At 50.7% G+C, this 18,508-nt stretch overlaps 4 protein-coding genes across 4 annotated transcripts; 1 reads left to right on the top strand and 3 right to left on the bottom strand.

Annotated features, from left to right (window-relative positions):
• Nucleotides 1-3,315: 3,315 nt before the first annotated feature.
• On the top strand, nucleotides 3,316-4,167 carry eglD-12 (putative endo-beta-1,4-glucanase D; the record flags this gene model as incomplete). The annotated part of the gene is made up of 1 exon (XM_036633443.1): nucleotides 3,316-4,167. One exon carries the CDS (start codon nucleotides 3,316-3,318, stop codon nucleotides 4,165-4,167), a length of 852 nt encoding a protein of 283 aa, XP_036501325.1.
• Nucleotides 4,168-4,499: 332 nt separating this feature from the next.
• Nucleotides 4,500-9,631, bottom strand: CGCS363_v001595 (uncharacterized protein; the record flags this gene model as incomplete). Its single annotated transcript, XM_036633444.1, has 7 exons — nucleotides 4,500-4,503; nucleotides 4,591-5,490; nucleotides 5,548-6,180; nucleotides 6,244-6,630; nucleotides 6,690-8,449; nucleotides 8,530-9,391; nucleotides 9,456-9,631. 7 exons carry the CDS (start codon nucleotides 9,629-9,631, stop codon nucleotides 4,500-4,502), a joined length of 4,722 nt encoding a protein of 1,573 aa, XP_036501324.1.
• A 3,422-nt stretch (nucleotides 9,632-13,053) lies between these two features.
• Nucleotides 13,054-13,884, bottom strand: CGCS363_v001596 (uncharacterized protein; the record flags this gene model as incomplete). The annotated part of the gene is made up of 1 exon (XM_036633445.1): nucleotides 13,054-13,884. One exon carries the CDS (start codon nucleotides 13,882-13,884, stop codon nucleotides 13,054-13,056), a length of 831 nt encoding a protein of 276 aa, XP_036501323.1.
• Nucleotides 13,885-15,701: 1,817 nt separating this feature from the next.
• On the bottom strand, nucleotides 15,702-16,805 carry RRI1 (COP9 signalosome complex subunit 5; the record flags this gene model as incomplete). The annotated part of the gene is made up of 2 exons (XM_036633446.1): nucleotides 15,702-16,714; nucleotides 16,781-16,805. 2 exons carry the CDS (start codon nucleotides 16,803-16,805, stop codon nucleotides 15,702-15,704), a joined length of 1,038 nt encoding a protein of 345 aa, XP_036501322.1.
• Between the last annotated feature and the right edge of the window lie 1,703 nt (nucleotides 16,806-18,508).

Raw genomic sequence — 18,508 nt, forward strand, 5'->3', positions numbered from 1 at the left:
CATCCCGAGGGCATCGGAACTTCGGTTGCCCAGGCTTCGGCTCGAGAGACGCACTAGGTAGCTCCATATCATGTTCACATTTGAACCTCGTCATCCCAGTCCCAACGCCCCTTCAATAACGTGGATGTTGAGGCGGGCCACGGATTCATGTACGGCATCCCGGTAGACCCAAGAACGTCCCAGAGACGAACACGATCTCCGTCATGGTCCTCTGTAGGGTTTCATGTTCAAAGAGACTGACTCTCTAGTGGTCGCACGGGTCATGGGCGATTCGGCCTCCTGTACATTCGATACATCTTACTACCTTCTTCGGCATTGTCATCCATCAAGTGTTTTGATATGGGAACATGAACCGAACCAAGGATTGAATGATCGGGGTTCCATCGACACGAATTGACCCGATCGTCTGATCCTTTTTCCTCCCACCTTTCTTCTAGTATCTTCTAGGCTCGCCCGAGACCCTGACAGGAGACGCTGGGACGAGGTGCGCTGTAAAAGTCTCAAATTTACCCCTATTAGTATCTACAGCCCGGTTCAATTCAGGACTCGTGCTCGGCTTCCTTTCATCAATCGACATCGCTGTGGTCAAAGACATCTTCTTGAGTATAATAGCTTCCATGAAAAGCTCTGTGGCATACTGTCATCCATTGGTCTTCGCAAGATTAAGAAAAGACAATGGCCTCGTGTTTGATCGGCCTTCATGATCATGAGATCTCGAATAATGTCTTCTTGTCGCGCCGGCAGGTACATGATTTCAATGCAATGAATTCCAGTGAGTCGCAGACTAGCATAACTGGGCCCATTCAGTGGGCGCAACGCCTAACTCGTCACCCCCAAAGCCCCCGAAGTTCAATGGCAATTTCGTCCTCCGCGACCAAGCAGACTAAACTATGGCCACGCAAACCTTCCCGTATTCATGGCTTTGGCATCAAGGTGGGGGTCACTGGTTGGGTGCATCAGAACTTTCGTCAACTGGAGACGACCCCGAGTTACGAATACGCTTCCCGTCCCGACTAAGAGACAGTACCAGTGTCGTGCGCACCGAGTTAGACCGTCGAAAACTAAGACGTAGCTCTATTACAGGTTCATTATCCACACTAAAGCGGCCTGGGTGGTGAGATTCCCTTTGGGCATGATCTCACCTTGAAAACCTTTCGTGTGCAGTTTTAACGCTCTAATTCCTTCAATATGTTTACCGAGTGTTCAGGATGCCTTTTCACGCCGCATAGCATCCCTAGTCAAAATAGGGTGAAGTCACGAACAGACCTTAGCGTCTGTGCCCGCGACAGTAGCTTCTTCAGATGGTAAACACCCCAAATGGGACGTTGTCCGAACTTCAGACGCGCTTGTAGAGGAGGCCCACCTGTCACGCGAATCACTTTGTTTTGGTTCATCAGTTCCTTTCCATCCAGAGGAAATTTTCAGTAGCCCTGTTCGGTAAGAGTTGCCCCCTCAGCAATGGAGCCAGTCTCTAGTACACCCTGGTCGTAGCACCCAGAGCATGCCTTTCACTTCTAAGATCGCCGTACATCTGCTTCCGATCTACCCTTATACCAGAAAGATGAGAACTCGAGCGAGTAATGCTCTGTGTTGAAGCACATTCAGTTTTCACGTTCGCACATTTTGCCATTATCACCAATATGCCCAGGGCACATTCAAGCTCCAGCTCGGACAATACGCAGGAGCATAACATTTGCAGCTCCAGGGATCAGAAATCTCAGATACCCCCTACTTTGGCGTAGTCAGACACGGCTCGTCCCGAACTTTACGACCGGTTCGTAGTTCGGTTCTTTCTCCGAATACGCCACGTTTATTAGTCTGTAACCGTGCTATCGGTCCACTGTCCAGCCGCCACTTCGATAATACAGGGCTCTCGCATCTCACCCTACAGGTAATTAAGGAGTCCATGTTTGTGCCAAAATAGTCTAGTCGCCAAGACGAGAGGTGTTTGATCTGTCCGAGATTCATTTGTTCGGGAACTCTTGTCGGCGCGTTGTCTTTTGATGACGCACAGGAGCAGCAATGCCTGAATCCGGGTCTAGATACCTCATGTTGGCACGAAAATTATCACCCGTTTGTCTTGCTTGAGGGAAGTGAGAATTGCTTTGTTACTTTTCCATTTAGCAAACACAGCTTATGCTATAGTCCAGTGCTACTCGCCGGAGTCACTCTCTAGCAGCCTTCATGATGACAGGAAGCCTCACTTTATTTACCGCCAGAAGTTGAAGGCTCAAGACGCCATTACCAGGTCAATTACTGGTGGAATGATGCAGCGATTATCAATACCATTCACGGCCCACCAAATGCGTATGGATCTGGGTGGATGATTCAAGTGTTGGTCATGGTGAACGCCGAGCCCAAACAGGGGTTACCGGCAAGCAGCCGCTTGGCAGGCAAAAACATCCCGCTGAGACTAAAGCGGGCGCTTGAAGGGCCTCTGACCATCGAAAAGTTGCCAATTTAATGCCCGGCGGCTTATTTCCATGGCCCGCGCGGAAGGAGCTCTACCAATAGTGCTGAATGGGATACCATGAGAGTTGAAAACTGATTGATGTTGTCAAGGACTTACCAGAAGATGACAGAGTTCATCCTGATTTGCTGATGTGAATACTGGCAGCGAGACCGAGGCAGTCCATATAGGCACGGCCCAATAACCGCTCCATTTCTTGTTGAACGAAACGTTTAAACGTTGTCCACGCAGACAACCAAATAATCGGGACTCAACTACGAGGATCAGATGATCTTTGAGAAATGAACTTGATCCTGTTCTATGCGCCGATGGGAAGCCTAGAACACGAGGTGACTAGGGGGCGAAGAGTTTCAGGGGGAGTCCCCGTGCTACCCCACAGACAGCGGCCTCGAAAAAGCTGGCGGCCTGGTCAGCGTTTAGATAGACAAAGCTCGTCGCTGATATACACACCAATGGGATTGGAGTAAGCCGTACTCTGGGCTGATTGTATTGGACCAGAACATGGGTCCTGCGTCCAATCTATCTCGCGCACATTAGGGTCAGCGAGCGAAGGCGATTGATGAAAACGGGAATTCGTGGGTTCACTTTAGACAATATTGCGAGATCTAGATGGGTCAAGGGCGTTCAAGCTGTCAAATTAACTCTTAGAGTTAAAGCTGTTGGCCTTCATTGACTGTGTATTTAAACAGCACCACATCCGTCCGTCTAGAGGCTTGTGATCAACTCAGCTCGACATCAGCTTCCAGACACTCTTTGTTTCTCATTCCATTCTTTGATTCTACCATTCACTCATTCGACTTGAAGTCGCTTCAATCTTTACACTTCACCTCTTACCAACCATCAAAATGAAGACCACCGTCGTTCTTTCCGCCCTTCTCGGCCTCTCCTCCGCTCACTACACCTTCGACAAGCTCCTGATCAACGGTGCTCAGCAGGGTGGCGACAACACCTACATCCGCAAGCACCAGAACACCTACATGCCCACCAAGTTCAAGAACATCCCCTCCGGATCCATTGCCCCCACCGATGCCGACTTCACCTGCAACAAGGGATCCACCGGCGCCGCCTCCGTCATGAAGGTCAAGGCCGGCGACAAGGTCGGCCTCAAGCAGGCCTTCGGCGGCACCGGCATGCTCCACCCCGGCCCTACCCAGGTCTACATGAGCCCCGTCACCGACGCCAAGACCGACAAGGGCAGCCAGTGGTACAAGGTCAGCCAGTCCCTGCTCTGCAAGGCCGGCGACGCCGCCTCCCTCCGCACCACCGCCTGGTGCAGCTACGGCGAGGACAACGTCAACGTTGTCGTTCCCTCCACCATTCCCAACGGACAGTACTTGGTCCGCGGTGAGCACATCGGCCTTCACGGCGCCCACGACGGTCAGGCTGAGTTCTACTACGCCTGCGCCCAGCTCGAGGTCACCGGCAACTCCGCCACCAGCATGCCCGGCACTGGCGTTGCCATCCCCGGCGTCTACAAGCAGGCCGATGCCGCCGTCAACTTCAGTCTCTGGGGCTCTTCTACCTCCTACAATGTCATTCCCGGCCCTGACGTCATCCCTGGTGGTACCACCCGCGGCAGCGCCAACGGATCCAGCGGCGACAAAATTGCCACCGTTGCTGGCGGCAGCAACGCTGCTTCTGCCGGCAGCGCCACCACTGCCAAGGCTGCTGCAGCCGCCGCCACTCCTGATTGCTAAATGTTCATAGCACTCAATCGTGCTTGATATCAGCGAGCGTCGCTGACGGGGAAGATTGGTGTTGGACGTTGTCTCGGTGGATGCACGAGCAAGACGGTTTTCTTCAAATGTACATAGTTCGCTGCTGGAATTAGCGGATGCAAATAGTATTCGAATTGACTTCGTCTCTCAAGATTCATGCCTTTGGCTTGTGTGAATGACTAAAAAAATACAATTCAATACCACATCTGCGACTGCCAAATGGCGAGATGAAATGATGATTGCGACGCCATCATGCGTCTTAATTCCTTCTGAGGAGGTCTAGCATCTGGCTCGATATGAGGTGAAAATTCTCATCTTCGACTTAGAAAAGGAGAATGCCAAGCTTCCAAGTCTCTGCCTGAATTTCAACCTTAATTTTCCATTTCTTTGCCTACCACATACCTCACCCCCCCATAGTCCTCATCCGGTGGGGGCTGAAGCAGACGAGTGACAGTTGGCGGGGTCTGTATCCTGAAGGTGAAGCCTTGGCCTGCAGGCACTACGGGTAATGAGGTTTTGATAGGTGACGAGATAGATTTTGGTTTCGGGTCCGGTGAAGGCATTCGGAAATCGAACTCTTCCACTTTCACCATTGCCAACTTCGCACGTTTCGGCGTATCGGAATTTTCGATGCTGGGGAGCACAACGTCTGATTGCGCGACGACGGTCTCCTGAGCTGGCTCAGCTGCATTCGGCGGCTCAGGTGATGAGCTTTTGCGCTTTGTGGGTGTCGTAGATGCCTCTGGCGTGTTGGCTGCCTCCTCAGTTGGTTCAGCTGCGTTCGGCAGGCCGGGTGTTGGACTCCTGCTCTTTGTGGGTGTCGTGGGCATCTCAAAATAGTGCGGTACTTCGGCTTCGGGCGTGGTCGCCACCCTCTCGTTGTCCACCTCTCGCCAATCGATCTCGTCAATGTCTGCTGCGACTAAGGCCATAGGCACACTTGACTCCGACATGTTGATGACAGCAGCGACGAGCTGGATCTTCCGGTCCACCGCGAATCCACTCAAAGTGAGTCTTCCAGTTGAGGGATCTCTCATCATCCAAGCGAACACCTGCTTCGGGAGGTTCATGTGATAGCAGACATCCTGTCGAGCCGGATCACGCGGAACGTACAACGTGTCATTGTCTGCCCAGAAGATGCCATCACTTTTCTCGATCTCGGAGTAGTGGGTCTGTCCGTCTTGGAGAATGGACAATTGCCGACAAATTCCATCTGTCTCGTAGGTTTCCAAGTTCGTCAGGTCTTGGTACATCTTTCGCTTACCCGCAGCCCAGCGTGGGCTACGACAGTGCGCAGCAATTCTTGAAAGACATTAGAGGTTTGCACATCATCGCGTCAGCATTCATGGGGGTACTCACCGGCACAACGCATACGCCCGACGCTTTATATCCCGGTATGGTTGCACAGGGCTTGAAGAATAGACATCCAGGAGAAGGTCCTGGTCGCGAACGAAGAAAGACAGATAGCGATCGCCCATGCGAAGCCATACAAACACGGCTTCGAGGGCCTGGGTTTCTTCCACAGTAAAATCGAGCAGCTTTACCTTCGACGCGAACTTCAATCCGAAATTCTTCCTGTCCATGATGAAGAACTCGGTTGTGATAGGCTCAAGAGTCACCTTGCCGTCCGGGTGTCGGACCGGGAAAATCTTCTCCTTCAAAAGAGGCGCAGGATCCAGGGTGCTGTGACGTCCTCGGAAGTCTCCATACGTGTTGAGCGCCAACATAGCTGCTTTGACGTTTGAGAGAGTGGCGGAAGTCAGTTTACTCGACGATAGGAGAAATTTGTAAACCATGTCGAAGTCAGGCTGGTGAACCCCCAGGAATTTGACGAATAAGGTGTTGAAATCTGGATACATCGAGTTGATTGATATGTGGTTCAGGGGACTAATCGTGCCGAAGGACCAAAAGCAATAGCCAGACGTGAGCCACATGCTACGGCCGGTGCGCTTGTCTCGCACATAGATGAGCTGTTCGTCTGTGAAAGTCTTTCTGCGAGAATTGTCAGCCACGTCTGTAAAATCCACTGCCAAACCAAGAAAAGATGGTGCCAACCTCAGCCGCTCTACTTCTACCTTCCGAGTTGTTCCTTTTCCTAGGATATCATCCATTCGCTTGTAACAGTATAGTGCGCTGCTCTCCCGAATATCTTCTTCGATAGATTCTGCCCGCCGAAGCTCAGACAACTCCACGATCATGTCGTCAATGGCAAAGCTCCAATCCGCGATGCCGAGGGTAGTTTGGAAAAACTGTTCCAAAGTTGCCAACCTTTCGTTCGCGCCTTCGAGCTGGGTTCTGTAGCGCTCCTCGAGATTGTGCTTGGAAAGGATATGATGAGGGGCCTTCCACACGCATTCCTTGAGGGTAGCCCAGCGCGGCATGTCTTCATCAGCTCCGCTTTCCCCGGGCACCCAGACTAAACGATTGTTCTGGAACTCTTGCCTGTAAAGTTCTTTAGTTTCTTCATCTCCAGTGGTCTTAACACGGATACTAGCACCCACCATAATTTGGACCGTTCTGTTTTGGCCCGCTCTGAGCTGCTGCCGCTGAGCGACAAGAAGAGAGCTTGTATTTTCTCATACAGCCGTATGATTGTTTCGCCAACCGCGTCCGGCTTCGCAAAGCCACTCTTGGGAAGCGACGAAAGCTTTCTAAGAACATCAAGATAGAACTCCATGCTTTCGAAGACACCGGTCTTAACGCGTAGCTCCAGAACCAAAAATCCCCATTTGAAAGAATAAGAAGATGCTGTGACCTCCTCGTCGAGATCAAGCACGGCAAACGGGGTAGCGACATATTCCAAAAACTTCTCCCTCACCTCGGGAAGTGGAAGGAACGTCTCTGACAGGCGGTACTTCTTCCCGTCGTTGCAGATGACCTCGCGATTTCGTAGATTCTCGATAAACGCCGCGTGGTTGGGCGACCACTCGTCACAGAGATGCCAGTGTCGCTGCAGCGCGCCGATGAACCTTTCTGGATGGTGCGTGTACACGTGTTCGAACTCTGGTGAGAGCTTTGCGGTGTTTTGCGGGTCGACTAGTGGAAGGTGTGTGCTGATGCTCAGGTAGCGATGCAGCCACGCAGTCCAAGACTCGCCGCCCTCTTTGGCAGCGGGCTCGTCCTTCGTATACATTTCGTGGAGGAAAGAGGCATCGAGTTCAGTGCCTTCGCCACTCGAGGGAGCTTTGAGAAGCTCCCAGGGTCCGTACGGGTCGGTTGTCTTCAAATATGTACGATGATGGGCTGAGCCGGCTGGACTTCGTATGCGATTCTTGGTATCCAGCACAACGAGATTCTCGGCCACCAGTGACGGGTCTTCAGTCTCGACACTCCATTCATCAGAAAGAAACAGGTATCTCAATCGTTCGACGGCCCGATTCTTCTTCGACGACCCCGACTTCAACACTTCATGCATTGGTGAGCTGAGGATCCGGTCCCGTACGAAAGTCGTGTTTGCCATCTGCACCCCAAGTCTGTTGAACAACGTGTGCCGGTCCTGGTCGTCAGGACCGAAACTGGAGACGCCGCTCAGATCCTTGAGGACGAGATTGAGCGAAAGGGACGTGGGTATCTCAAGACCTTTGTTGTCAAATGGGAAATAAATCGGCTTGACTTTTGCCGCCGTAACCATCTGCGTTGTGGATAGTGGAATCAGTGGCATCTTCCGCAGCCGCTTGGCGGCCTCTTGAGGGATATTGTGATGGATGTGAAGAATTGCTTTCACAGCAAGGCAGCGCCACTTCTCGTTGGTTAGGAGATTGTTGGGCGACCAACGAGGGGTATGCTGGCCTGCCCCTCGCATGTCGAATTTGATACGAGCCAGCAGGTGGTCCCACGTCATGTACTTAAGACCGTAAGACGAGAGAAGATCCAGATCCGAGTTTTCGTATTCTTTCGCAGGATAGACGGGGTCATCGGTATCCGGGAACAGCGGGTCACCGTTGTCATCGAGCCAAAAGTCAGGTATCCGTCGAACGGCAGAGAGCGTTTGGAATTCATCCGGCGTCCTCGTTCGGAAGACTTCCGCGTCATTCAAAACATCCTTGATCTTACTGTGCAAGCGGGCTGGTGTGATCATGGTGCCTGAGCCGGCGTCCTCCTTTTGAGGTAACCAGCGAGCCCAATGATAGCCCAGCGATGTCTTGGAGAAACTTTCGACAATGTGGACGAAGTGGGTGGCGATGGCATCGAGGATTGCCTGGTTCCGCTTACTTGGGGCTGGGATGCCGTCACGGACATCAAAATCGGCTTGGAGCAGGAACTAGATTAAAGTCAGCGCGCTCAACATCTCCTGCCTATCACTCCGTCCTTTGGAGCAGCTATTCGTCATGCTTGACGCACCTTGAGGCCCAAAGACTTCAACCGCGCGTGGTGACATCCCCAGACGGGCTGAGGTCCGCTTCGTGGGTCATGTGTCAGTTCAAACGCAATGACAACGTCTGTTTGCTCGAGAGCAGTACTCTCATCATCGATCTTCGATGGAGCGTCGAAAAATGTGATATCGTGGATGAAGACCCGCTCGACTATTGCCTCCTCCGAAGACTTGCTTCTAGTTATGGTGAAAAGGTCTTGTCCCTCAACCTTGTGCCGCTTAAGCGTGATTGTAGTCGACTCCAAGGTGTTTCCATCGGAATCATGTGAAGACACAGTAAAGTTCTCCACTTTGGTAGTCAGCAGAAGCTCGCAAGTGCTGTTCTGGAGAATCTCGAATTCCCTAAGAATATGACATGTCTGCTCCAATTCGGCCTGCGGGTCATCATGCTTGTGTAGAAAGAGCGTAATACAAGTACCTCCACTGGTCTCTTGTTCCAAAGGTTCGTCTCTGGGTTCGTCCTCTTCCCAGATTGGTGAGAACATGCCCGTACCGAGATCACCGTCACGATGGACGAAACTGAAGGAATATCCATTTGACTCCCAGTGCATTTTCCAGGCAAGCTTGAAGAGAAACTTGTGCTGCAGCTGACTGGGTATTGCTGCTGTGTCGGCGGTGTCGACGATAGAGCTGGTATCGCACAAGGCATCAACGCTCTTGGGTGTGAGACCATTGTCGTTGAATCTTACAAGGATTCTGCCTGGATGTACTTCGAATTTGATCTCCGCAGCCTCCCCTTTCGCTTTCGCCTGGCTGTAGTCTTGATTGTCTGCATACTCGACCAACTCCCAAAGGCGATTGACTGCGTCGGCCTTGAATTCTTCCAAAAAGCTACCGGGTCAGGGATTAGCTACCTCGGTTGTTGAAGTTCGCTGCATTGTGAAAATGTACCTACCTGATGATGGGAGACTTCGTCCTTCGAAGAATAGTGGACTCCAGCTTACGCCGGAGGGCAGGGTCCAGATCCCCAAAGTCCTCGAGTTCAGAGTCTGAGAACACGCTCTTTGTCTTTGCCAGCTGCTCGATATGCTCCCTGGGCGTGGGCGCCTGGTGCACGAGCTCCGTCCCCATCCTGCCTAATCAGGACGCGTCGCGCTGCAGTCGTGGAGCTGCAGACAGAATCGGCTGGCGCGCTGTGATAGTGCAATAGATATCGTTAGTCAGATTGAATAATCAAATGTTTCAGATGAGTTCGAATATTGGATTGAAGAGCGAATAAAGGTCCAAGTGTCCACGAACGCATCATGGCGCGGCGCGATGAACTCTCCTCACGCGTCTGTCTTGGGGCGAAGGTAGGTAGTTTTCAGTTTTGACCAACTACACTCCGTTGCGTTGACAGCGTCCGCCCCCCCTTTTTGCCGAAATTACGCACGCATAATCCCTGTATATACATGAAAATTTGCCCAACGCCACGTAGATATTCGTAGTACGGCAATTGACCTATTCTGATGGCTTCAATTGATCTATTTCTATTGAATCTCATTATCTGAGGGCATCGTGATGCCTCCTAAACGCCGCCGCGCGGCTCGGCAGGCGGATGATGACCCTTCTGGGCATCGTCCGTCACCCATCGCCAACGGTACGCGGAAACAACGACGTATACAACAACTGGCACAGGACGCCGCCAGAGATCCTCCTCAACGCTCTGCCTCGCCGTCGATCAGGATCGTTACGCCCGCCGAGAGGGCTCGCCGGGCTGCCGCCGCCGAAGAGGCCGCCGAGGAGGCCGCCGAGGAGGTTATCGTCGCCGAGGCTGGACCCGAGACTAATGATTTGGTGGCGGCTGAGTCTACATCGCGAAGAAAGCGTGTACTTATAGCCCCTCCGTCATCACGAAGAGCTCCAAAAGCGTCCTCTCGCCAAAAAGCAACGACAACGCAGAGGAAGCGAAAGAAGGATCCGCCGCATACGATCCGGCTCCGAAGTACTCTGCCTTCGTCGATGCCACCGTTTCGACCAGACTCGACCCCAGTTAACCCAACCCCTCGTCAAACCACTCGATTTGCGGACGATACGCCTACGGCCCCTCGCCATAGCGCTGATGATACGTTTATGTCGTTCCACGATGTATTTGAAGAGGAGGACGATATGGGTAACGAGGAACCAACTCTGCTACAAATCCAGGTTACCCGTGGCCCAGCGCTCAAGGGTAACGGTTTACCTGTTCTCGATCTAACCATCGAGAGCATCGCGTATAACAGATTCAGTATTGCTCCTGTATTAGATGCGAATAGTAGAGACTGGGAGGCAGACAGCGGCGCCCAACTTGAGGCAGAAGTGGCTCACTCGTATATTGTGAAGAAGGCCAATATCGCTGTTGTCGTTGCTTGGAGGAAGCCCACCAACGCATCTAAACCAACACCAATCTTCACTCGGGTCTATCCGTCTACTGGAGGGGTCACTTGGCCAAGTATTCCATGGGTTGATATTGTCCCCTCTCTTGAACAAGCTGAAGAGAGGGGTGAAGTCCACCTCACCGTCAAGTGGCAATACAGCGCCGTACCAATCTCTGGTGGTATAGTGACTGGCGTACGAACGCCTCGAAAAGGTGGCCGAGCAGGCGTTTCAGCCGGCATGCAAGAGGCGATCGATCGTGAGGCTAACGATCCTGCAAACGTCGAGCGTCGGAAGGAGGGTATGCACAGACAACTTCTCCGTACGCACATCTGCCCAGAGTACCAGAGATGTAAGAATAGTTCGGGCGACGAGAAGTTCAACTGGTGCTATATACTAGGCCAGAAGCACTACAAGATCAAATCTCACCATATAGAGAAGTGGGCGAAGGCTATTATGACTGGACAGGCTGGCGTTGACAATATGGAACCACCTAAAGAACTGCTTGGTGAGATTCTTCACGACCAGTTTATAGAGGATCAGAAACGCCAGGGCAAGAGAAGTAAGAATATCGTGGAGGTTGATGATAACCAGGAGACGACAGTGATGACGGAAGAGAAGGCTGAAAATGCCGCACTTCCATCATCAGGGTCAAGATCTGGCCTAACCAACGCCAACAGCAACGCCATCGTCAATATATACGGCAACGCGGGGGCGCCAGATCGTCATCTTCAATATCCTAACCCATACGTACAGCTGCCGCCGCCGGCGCCGCCGCCGCCGGCATATTGGCCATATGCGAACATCTCACAGTATTCGTTGCCAACTCTTCCGCCATTGAACCTTCCAAGCACTCGTCAACCAAGTATCGCACTCCCGATTCGTTCGTCCTCGCCAGTGGTACCGGATTCGCCTCGAAAAGCTCTAGATCAAGTGGCCAGCTTCATCAAGTGGTTTATATCCGTCCGCGGCAAGCGATATAACGTCGACGAAGGGTTCAGAAAGAAGCTACAGAAACTGCGATCAGTAGACAGTAGCTTGCGGGCAATTCGCAAGTTACCAGATATTTGGTTTACTGAACAGGGTTTTACTCAAGATCTTACCGAAGATGTCAGGAACTCGATCAAATCCTTCATAGACAACAGCGCCTACTACGGAGGGCAGTCTGACGCCCTCTCCGACGTGGTATCTCACTCTGAACTTCATTCAAACCATCGAGAGTCAGAAGGAGATGTTTATACAAGAATATACGCTGGATTGCCAGGAGGGACGGCGGCGGCGCCAGTTGAAAACTCTGCGGCGCTAGTTTCAGGCGAGTTGGGGTCATCCCGACATATCGACGCCCTAGTGCCACGTCAATCCATCGAGCAAGAGATCCGTGGTACGCCAGTTGAAGTTGGTCGACGTGGTGAGTGTATATAGAGCTGTTTACTGTCGAATATGGCTAACTTTGTAGGCGTTTCGGAACTCTTTGGTTTCGTTTCGTCACCACTGCTGTCAGCGTCGCAGATGCTGCCCACGCAGTTACAGATCGAACAAGACGAAATCGAGCAAGGCGATGAGGACAATCAGATTGAAATCTCGAGTGATACGTCGTCAACAGAGACGTATTACTCGGAGGAGGATAACGAAGAAGAGTGATACAGCAAGAGTGGTGTGAAGTTTGACTGTATGCGCGATTTTTTTGCATGACGTGTTCAACCACGGAAAAGTCTACCCATAGCCGTAGATTCAACACTGCCGCTCTATACGTATAAAAGCAATAGAATTACTGTTATTTTGGATCTGCAAACAATACACTTCGGTCCATCCCGATACTGGTTAGGGGCAGTTGAAGTCTCTGACTATGGTTGAAGTCTCTGATCGTGATGACGTGTCATCATCACAAATCATCGTCACAAGCATCAACAACGCGTTTCAGCCGTTATACAGGCAAAATTGATATGTATACGTAGCTACCGACGAAAACAATGGACGACGGTATATTTTTTGTGTTCTGGTGCGCTTGTGGCTAACCTTTTGGCAATCTTGTTGGCTACAATCATGGATTTGATGATTGACCATCATATGACGACACGATTAAGATCTATTGCGCGCGAACGCACGATGAAAATTTGGATTGCTTGCTGATGTTCAATATTGGCAGCAAATCCTCCCTTTTATAGTTCGATATCGTCAAATATATGCTCTGTCCCATCAAAGTTGACGAACGAATGGCGGAAATGGCCCTCGATCTGGGGTAGACGATACCCAATCTCCATAGCGCAGTCACGTAGATATTCCATGAAATCCCGAGTGTCATTCTCATCGTTGTTCCACTTCGAATACGTCTTCCTGATGTATCGCTTTAGATCGCCGAAGTACTCTTCGATGGGGTTGAAGTCTGGTGAATACGGAGGCAGAAACTCGAGATGGACACCTGATACCCGGCATAAACCCTCGATTTCAGGTATACGATGGCAGGAGAGGTTATCCATAACGATGACAGAGTTTGGCTCTGGAAAACGCCCACATTTCGGGATAAGGCACTCCTGTAGCCAACGAAAGAACCCATCGCCGTCAGTCGTACCATAATACGTAGTCAAGTGTAGGATACCGCTCAACGTGAGGGCTGGCAGGATCTGTACGCGAGAGTTCTGAAACCGATCAATCTCTGCAGTTCGAAACGCAGCAAGCCCTTTCGGCGCCCATCCAGTCCTCCGTATCCCAGTATCCTTATTGACGCCGGATTCGTCGACGAATACCAGCTGGTCGGGGCGATATCGTCGTATACGGTACAAGTACTCGTATCGTAGTTCGTCACTTCGCTGAGCAGCAATAATCTTGGACTTCTTGTTCGTCCAGCCAGCTGAGTTTAACTGTCGACTGATTGCAGAACGACTGATCTGGATCTCGAAGGCTTCAAATAGGAAATCTTGCATCTCTTCAAGAGATAGATCGCTGCGGTACTGCAGTAGTTCAAGAAGCTCTGTACGATGCCATATTTCCATCTTTTGTCGACTCTGGCGGCACCTCTTATATCTCTGCACTTCGCCAGTGATATTACGTCGTGATCTATGTCGTCGAATCGTTCGTTCGGTACAGCCAACGATACTTGCCAGCTCGTGGGTCTTTTGGTCTTCGAATGGCAGTATCATCGCGATCGTCGATAGCTGTAGATTCGATATTCTGGGCGCCATTGTATCGTCGTCGTCGCCCGGCGTCTTTCTCGATGTATCTGATATAATAAACCACGGACATGTACTGACCAGCGGCAAACTGTAAGTAACAGGGCACAATCTATACAGCAGTAGACTCTTGCTCAATATCGTGAACAAGCTGAGCTATCAGGAGAGTCATTAATCCTGTTGACTGCCAAAGCATTTGCTCTGAAGAACCGTATCAAGCCCCTTGGTATGCTTATATATTACTCAGAGCCATACAAACCGTATGCTGAGTAGATATATAAAGTCATACAGCAGGTCTCTTCTTCTGTTCCTCAGCAAATGTCATCTTGATCTCTCATGACGAAAATAGACCTTTTGTTGGTCGAATGGTATGGGGATGAGGTGACTAGCTGGGTTGGCAATGCCTCGATGGGTAGATTGACTGCTACGGAAGCATGAAATACACACCTTATGTCTCTATCGTGTAGTTATACGTTTGAATACTACTGGGACTATAGTGATTGACGGCAATTGAGGTGTTGGTGATGACTTTGACGCGTTTTGCGTGCGATGCAGAGAAATGCGCGTCACAGCGTAAAATTGGCTTTTTTTCATGTTTTTGCATAAGCGGGGAAAAAAAAGGGGGGCGGACGCTGTCAACGCAACGGAGTGTAAATGCCCGCTTGCTAATTGAAAGTGGGGACATATTCTCCCCTTGTCACTTCAACAAAGGGTCAACACCAAGAAACAGTGGCAACATGGTGAACATGTTTTCTTTTTCCTAGACCACGATGACTCAATTGCCCCCTGTTTACATCGGTTTATCTGCATAATCTTACTCGTCCATCTGCACCAGTTTTCGAGTTCGTGCTTGCGCGCTAAGGGTGTTTGTCGTGTTTCCGAAGCATCCGCAAACACCCTTCTTGGCTTGGCAACATTCAAGTATTGGGACCCGGTAAAACATAACCTTCCACGCGGAGGAACTTCTTCGTCAATGTTGGAAAAGAGCGGGAAATGATACGAAGACGGTCACTCAGCTTTACATCTCTCTGTGTTGGGCTGCAAAGCTCTCCGAAGTCGGCTTTGGGGGTGATGGAGTATCCGCTCGGGTCAAACACAATGCCATTGGCTGGTGAACGACAAGCCCTTGAGAATGTCCAAAGTATCCCGCTGGGCATGTTTCGTCACAGCTATGTGATATCCCGATAGAGGGCGCAGGCCCATCGCAGTGGTTGCATGTGGTACAATGCTCCGAAACCGTCAGGTTAGGGTAAGTCTTCTGAGTTTGGTGAATATGAGATGGCGGGCTCTCGACCGAGATAGTGACGCGGAGCGAGGAGGAATCCGTCACCCTTTCGGACATCAACGGTCGACCTGGTCCGGAGCGCTCCGCCTCCGCGAGGACCGCAGCTAATCTTCAGATGACAGCACCAGCAAGGTCAGGTGGACGAAGAAAACCGACTTGGTCAGGGCCAGCAATCAAGGTTCCTACCATGCCTGAAAGACACAAAGTCAGAGACGCTATTGAATGACTCAAATTCATAATCTCATTTCAGGGCCAACGCCCAGCCTACCCTCTGAACGCCATCTATCATGCCCAAGAGGTTGCTTGTGTACCCCGGAAGACGTCGAGAAATAACCACTAAAACAGGACTCCCAAGTTACGACGCGTTCGCGCTCACGTCGTTGAAAATCTTCTTCTTGATATCCATCGCAACCAGGCCTGTCTTCTCCTGCATGGCCACCGCGTTGGTATCCTTGACAAGCTTCTCGACCAAGCCGTCCACCTTCTTGCCGCCCGTGCCCATGGCGTTCATCGACGACGCACTCCGTCCTTGCCGAGAAACCTGCGTCGTGGCTTCCTTGATCTTGGAGGCGAGATCGAGCATCTGCTTGTTTCCGTAGTCGCGGTTCGTGAAGAGCGGGCTCTGGCTCAGCGTCTGCACCCAGTACTTGTGCCACAACAGCTCCAACAGGTGCGAGTCTAGCGTGCTCTTGAAATGTGACACCTCCAGACTGTAGTACTTGCTCGCGTGGGCGCCAAACTCCGCCGCCTTGGCCAGGGGGACCTCCTGCCAGCCGTCGCTCGTGACGCCGCCGCCGCCGCCGCTGCTGCTCTCCTTCTCCTTGACATAGTTCTCGGGGTACGTGCGGAAGGCGCCGATCTCGACCTTGCCGGCGTTGATCGTGCGGTCGGGGTCGATTACGACGGCGAGGAAGGGCTCCTGGAACTGCTGCTGCAGGGCCTGGGTGCTGACGTCGATGCCGGAGAGCCAGCAGCCGTAGCCCGGGTGGGAGTGGTACCAGCCGACGACGTTTTCCATGCGGCCCTGCTCGCGGCACAGGGTGAGGTAGTCGACCATGTACTCCTCGGCGTCGCCCTGGGCGTTGACGCGCGTCTCGGTTCCCTCGACGGGTAGTCGGAAGGCATCTGTGACGATGAAGGTGTCGCCGTTGACGTACCCTTGCATCAGCCCCATCACCTCGAGATTGCCGCCGGACCGGGCGTGCATGACCATCTTGATGAGCGCGACGGCGCTGATGCGGACGTTCTTGAAGTGGTTCGGGTTCTGGGCCCACGGGCGGGCGGCCATGGCTGTCTTCTGGGCATCGGTATCGAGGTCGTAGAGGGCGTCGCGTTTAGAGTCGACCAACTTGACGTTGTTGTCGAGCTCTGCGGGCGGCGGTTAGCATGAGACGGCGGGAGCAATGAATCGGGGAGTAATCAGACACAACTTACCCCACGACTTGAGAGCTGTCTCCATCTTGGCTGCTCGAATTGCGTGAGCAGGATGTGTTTGATGGAGTTGTCGATTGGAGAGAAAGGTTGAAGGTGGAAGGCGGCAACAGGTATCTTACCCCACCATTCAGGTGCCTGCCTCACGTCAAAGCTTATCTGTATCGATAAGATAAAGCTCTGGGCACCTGGAAGGTTCACTTATGTAATCCCCATCCCTGCGGAGAAAGTCCGGGGTTCTCATCCAAAGTGGGTCACTCCTCCATTCGTGTTGCGACCGGTGCGCAATTGAACTATCGACGACTTCACTTATCAACACCGCTAATGGCATCACGAACACAACCTCAAAACGCCAAGAGGCAAAGTTTCAACACAGAAGGCTTATCAGAGACAAGTCTTCTTATCACGTGATGGTTCAATGCTTGGCACCATCATCAGCGGGCAGTGCCTTTCGGGCGTCCCCGGACTTGAGGCCAGCGCCAACATGATTCGGCTCATCGCATTTCCAGGAAAAACTCAAACATCAGCGTGTTGTCGCGATAATAGCCATTCGGAGTACATTTTGACCTCTTGGCTCGGACTCTCAATCTTTGCTCTCGAAAAAGAAAGTCGATTCGAAGGACTTTTTGTGGGTGTCTGATGGGACCGCGCGGGCGGGAGATGGCCGAACGCCGTTCATCTTCCACGCGTCGCTCAGCGGGTCTTGCATCGAGATGATGAACGGTTCGATGCGACGCGCGGGGGGGAACGAAAATCACTTGGAAGAAGCGATCTTGGAGATATGTGAGAACCAGTATTGCCGGATTTGCGGTTTCCAAGACGGGAAAGACGCACAACCCTGGCAGATCACTGGGCGACTAGCAGCTCTTGGCTTCAGATCCTTGGGGGATCTGGATTTTGAGGCTTAAGCAAGAGTAGCGGTATTTGGCACCCCCCTGTCTGTTCTTCGGCACCCTCTTAAGCCTAATCGGGCATCTCTTATAGCGCTACTATATCTCACGAAGTTATACGTAGGCTAAGAGGTTAAGGCGTAGTTATATAATATTCTATTACCCTAGGAGATAAAGCGGTATAGTATTTTAATAGTAATATATTAAGCTATTACGTAATAAAAAAAACTTATATTATAACTAAAATATCTCTTTTTTATATTAATAAACCTCTTATATTATAGCTCTATAAGATCCTACCCTTAATAGCTTTATTAAAAAGGTCTACTAGTATTAATATAGTTTTAGTTATAATATAATTAAAATAAAAGCGAAAAAAAATATATATAGAGTTATAATCTAGTAAGACTTAGTATATAACTATAGTAAGTAACTAAAGCCCTTAAAAGTAATTAATAGAGACTTAAAGATATTAAAAATAGACTATAAGTAGTTAGAAAAGATTACTATAGTTAGGAATAAATATATATACTTTATTATTAATAATAAGTATAACTACCTTACTTTTAAGCTTAAGTACTTTATTATAAACTATAACTTCTATACTATAAGTAAGTATAAAATTAATAAAGAAGTAATTAGGGATAAAGTAAAGTCTCTCTTAAAAAGTAGTAAACTTACTTTAAAGGATATTACTACTTAAATTAAAGAGGACCTAAATATATTAATTTAAGAGTAAGATATTTAAAATATCTAAAAGTAGCTATAATAAGATAAGTATAACCTCCTCTTATTAACTTAGATCTTTTTATATAAGTTAGAGGGTAATAATAATATTTAG

The sequence above is a fragment of the Colletotrichum siamense genome (genome assembly GCF_013390195.1).
Source record: "Colletotrichum siamense strain Cg363 chromosome Unknown KSG_Cg363_contig01, whole genome shotgun sequence".
NCBI lineage: Eukaryota > Fungi > Ascomycota > Sordariomycetes > Glomerellales > Glomerellaceae > Colletotrichum > Colletotrichum siamense.